Genomic DNA, 4,593 nt, shown 5'->3' with positions numbered 1-4,593 from the left:
GATGTCAGGGGTATCAATATTGCAAATTAAGATTTGGGGGTTTTAAAAGCCCTGCTCAATGCACCCCCAACGAGGTAGGCACTTCGAGCAGGTGTAATTTTGGGGAGGCGTGATAAAATGCAACGCCTCATGACTACCTGTCTTGAAGAGGTTTTTAGAAAAGACAGGTAGTAAGCTGGCCGCCAGCTTAGGCTGTAACGACCATCTCGCTCGTGGTGTAGCCACGTAGCGGTACTCACACCCAGCAGCTCTTCCTGGTCCTGTACCTCAAGCATACTCCCGATGTTGTTCAGCCAGTGACGTATCTTCTTGACCAGCCCAGCCCTGGTCGCCATCGATCCCCTCTGATGAGGGAGATGCGATGGCCAGTGCTGTTAGTGCACTGGAGCGGGAGTGTTTGTGCTCCCTTGGCGAGCTTGCCCCAGCTCCCGAGGCAAGTCTCGCTGGAGTTTTTTACTCCATGACCTTTGTCTAAGGCTTGGAAACAGACACTTGCTCGCTTTCGAGCGGTAGTTTGAAGTGCCGGCTCCATCTTCCGTGTCTGTCTCTAGCCCGAGGTTTGGTCGCCAACTATGCTCAAGCGGCTGCCTCTGCCGTTCTCGGGCGGTGAGTCTCCTTGTCGGAGTATGCAGGGATTACCGGACGGTATGTGTCTTGATTTGCCTCCAGTCCGCTGCTGTTGGTCAGACAGCTGTTAGCGGACTGGGCATCGGCTCAGTACCCCACTGTGGACCACAGCGTGTGCGGTCCAGGTGCCGCCTCTCGCCCCCTCCACTGATGGAATCGTTCCTTCCCTGGATTCGAACGGGGGCGGTTTCCCTCTGTGCTGCTTTGCTCCAGTTTCCCCTGGTGCACAAAGAGGAGCAAAGTTATAAATTCGAACCTGTGGGTAAGTACTTACCTAACGGTCCGTTCCTTCAGGCTTGTAGCGGGAGCGCCCGTACTCCCGCTCGTCGCTGTTGCACTGCGTGAACGCTCATGGCGCGCATGCGTGCTGGACGGGTTCTTCACGTAGTCACTCACGTGACTCCGAAGTAAAATCCCCGGGATGACGGGACTCTCATATGCTGAGAGAATGGAGCGGATGGGCTTTTACACTCTGGAGTTTAGAAGGTTGAGAGAGGATCTTGGTAAAACATATAAGATTATTAAGGGATTGGACATGCTAGAGGCAGGACATATGTTCCCGATGTTGGGGGAGTCCAGAACCAGGGGCCATAGTTTCAGAATAAGGGGTGTAGGGAATTTAAAACGGAGATGGGGGAAAACCTTTTTCACCCCGAGAGTTGTGAATCTGTGGGATTATCTGCCTCAGAGGTCAGTGGGGGGGGGGGGGGGCAGTTCTCTGGATGCTTTCACGAGAGAGTTAAATGGAGCTGTTAAAAAATAGCGGAGTCAAAGGATATGGGGAGAAGGCAGGAACGGGGTACTGATTGTGGATGATCAGCCATGATCACAGTAAATGGCGGTGCTGGCTCGAAGGGCCGAATGGCCTACTCCTGCACCTATTGTCTATTATTATTATTATTATTATTATTATTATTATTATTATTATTATTATTATTATTATTATTATTATTATTGTTATTATTATTGTTATTATTATTTCAGACTCAAGGTCCAAACAAGAGATGCCATTGCATAAAACACGTTGCATATAAAAACGCTATCAAATAAATATCGAAAGCTTCGTATATTACATAAAAGAATCATAAATTATGTACAAAACCACAATACATTATTTAAAATCCAGAATAAAAAACAAAGATTAGTGTCCTACAGCGAGACAGTGATACCAATGTCTCCACAACTGGGATTGGTAGAGTGTAGTCACACGGCCACGATAATTACATTTTTATTATTGTTCGCTGTTTGTTGGGTGAAAACGAGAAGCTGGTGCAACTTGGTGGGGAGCGATAAAGAGAGAGGGAATGCCGGGATTACCTGAAGTTAACAAAATCTATCTTCATACGACTAGGCTGTAAACTGCACAAGACAAATATGAGTTGCTGTTTCTCCAATTTGCGCTTAGCCTCACTCTGACAATGGAGGAGATCTAGGACAGAAAGGTCAGTGTGGGAATGGGAAGGAGTGTTAATGAGTGACCGGTTCATTGAATCTTCAGCCCAGTGTATCCTGCTATTTCTGTGAAGTGGGACATTCAGGTCCAGTGATCTCAGCTTTGATCACAAACACGTGACTGTGATTTTGCTTCTGTGTCTCATGAAATACACATTTAGAGATGTTTTAAAAATACAACATGTTCATTTCTTTCCGCAGAGATACGATGGATTGGTTTTCAGAATTTACATTCTTCACTGAGCAAGAAATGAAAGAGCTGAAGACTGCTTATGAGCAGGGTGGGCTGAGCAAGTGTGCGACACGGATCATGACAAAATTGAACGATATGAAAAATGCAGAGCTTAACATCGCTGTGACCGGAGATCCCGGTGCAGGGAAATCCACCTTCATCAACGCCATGAGGGGGCTGCGGGGCTGCGATGAGGGTGCAGCTAAAACCGGAGTCAATGAAACCACAATGGAGCGAACGCCATACAAACATCCCACCTTCCCTAATGTTTGCTTCTGGGACCTGCCGGGAGTTGGATCGTTAGAGTTTCCAATGAAGGATTACGCGAGCAAAATGGAATTTACTACATACGATTTTTTCATAATAATCTCAAATGATCGATTCACTGAAAACGATGTAAAGGTCGCCAAGGAGATTCAAAACTTGGAGAAGAAGTTATACTTCGTACGAAGTCAAATTGACAATGACATCGAATCTTTGAAAAAGCAGGGTATTGTTTTTGACAGAAAGGAGAAACTTGCTGAGATGAAACAAAAAATAAGTTGCGGTTTGATGGAAGCGGGGATTTCAGACCCCAATATTTTCCTCATATCAAATCTTTCCTTAAATGAGTTTGATTTTCCTCAGTTAAAGGAAACGCTTGTAAATAATCTCGATAGAATGAAAAAAGATGTTTTATTGATGTCACTTCCAAGCACAACGGTGAAGATTGTGGAGCTGAAACGAGACCAGTTGATGAAACGTATCTGGATGGTGGCGATAGCCTCAGGAGCCTTGGGAGCGGTGGCTGTTCCCGGGTTGACTTTCGTCGTTAACCCCAGGATAATAGCCACTGTAATACTAGATTTCCACAAATGTCTCAGCCTGGATGATGCCTCCATTGAAAGCCTCGCCAATATCGCAAATAAATCTGTGGAATTTCTGAAAGCAGAAGTGAAAACCCCTCTGATGGGTGAAGTGAATAACGCGCTTGTGCACCAAATGTTTGGGCGTTTTAGTTTTTTTGTGGAAGTGGTCCAAAGCATGCTACCAGTCATAGGCTCCATCTTCGGGGCAGTATCGTCATATAGAATGACTTCCAAGCTGCTGACTGACGCACTGAATGAACTTGTGGACAATGCCCAGAGATTGGTGGCAGTTGCATTTCCCACTGATCCTAGTCATCGGCAATGAAGAATCGCGGATGCGCGAATGGAAAATAAATATCATCTTTCACATCTTCATTAAGTTCCAAAATATTTCACAGCTGATGAATTATTTTAAAAGCTGTTGTCACTGCTGTAATCTTCACAATCAATTCACTGCAAACACCTTAAGCGCACCAACCCGCCGGAGAACAGAAGATAACTCTCCCGGGGAGACTCAGTGTGACGTTGCCACCGCGTTCAACAAGCTCTCACCAATGAAACCATATCAACATCTAGTCAAACCTCCAAGGGTCTCGAATGTTTCACAAAGACGACATCTTCTTCCAGTCTCCAACGAATACAGATCTAACTTCTTCAGTCTTACATGAGAAGATGATTTTCTGATCCCAGTGGGCTGAGTGTGTTGTCATGTTCTGTACAATTGGCCAACTAAAACTATGCACAACATTCTAGATATTCTAGTTACAATTATGGCAACATTTCCCTATTTCTAAACTCCAACCCCATTGCAATAAAAGCCAACATGCCGTTAACATTCTTAACCTCTTGTTTCACCGACCCACTAGTCACTTGTACCTCATGGATACAAACATCTTCATATTTATGTGCCTCCTTTATCTACAGACTTTCTCCATTTAGATCACATCCGGCTTTAGATTTCTCCTATCAAAATGTATGGCCTCACAATTTCCTGCGTTAAACTCCATTTTCTAATTTACTAAATTTAATTGAGGAATTTGGTTCTTTTTCTGGATATAGAATAAACTGGAACAAAAGTGAAATTATGTCACTAAAGCCGCAGAAAGCGAATCACCTATTAAAATTTCCATTTAAAATTGCAACGGAAAAATTCAAGTATCTGGGTATTCAAGTTACTAGAAGATATAAATCATTATTTAACGCTAATTTTACACCATTATTAAATATATTGAATGCTCAGATTAAATTTTGGAAAACGCTCCCATTATCATTAATTGGCAGAATAAACGCTATAAAAATGATAGTTTTACCACAAATAATATATTTATTTCAATCCATACCAATATATATACCAAAACATTTTTTTTAATTAGACTCTAATATTACCAATTTTATCTGGGACTATAAAGCACATAGAATTAAAAGAAACCGCGT

At 43.4% G+C, this 4,593-nt stretch overlaps 1 protein-coding gene across 1 annotated transcript; it reads left to right on the top strand.

Moving 5' to 3' along the window:
- The first annotated feature begins 2,287 nt into the window (after window positions 1–2,287).
- On the top strand, window positions 2,288–3,484 carry LOC116979329 (interferon-inducible GTPase 5-like). The gene has a single exon (XM_033030935.1). It carries the CDS (start codon window positions 2,288–2,290, stop codon window positions 3,482–3,484), a length of 1,197 nt encoding a protein of 398 aa, XP_032886826.1.
- The last annotated feature ends 1,109 nt before the right edge of the window (window positions 3,485–4,593 follow it).

This window comes from Amblyraja radiata, chromosome 12 (assembly GCF_010909765.2).
Source record: "Amblyraja radiata isolate CabotCenter1 chromosome 12, sAmbRad1.1.pri, whole genome shotgun sequence".
Lineage (NCBI taxonomy): Eukaryota > Metazoa > Chordata > Chondrichthyes > Rajiformes > Rajidae > Amblyraja > Amblyraja radiata.
The sequence above is the reverse complement of the archived record's forward strand: the minus strand, read 5'-3'. Positions and strand labels throughout refer to the sequence as shown.

Coding starts and splice junctions, on each gene's coding strand:
- LOC116979329 (XM_033030935.1), top strand. CDS start 2,288: ATGGATTGGTTTTCAGAATTTACATTCTTCACTGAGCAAGAAATGAAA.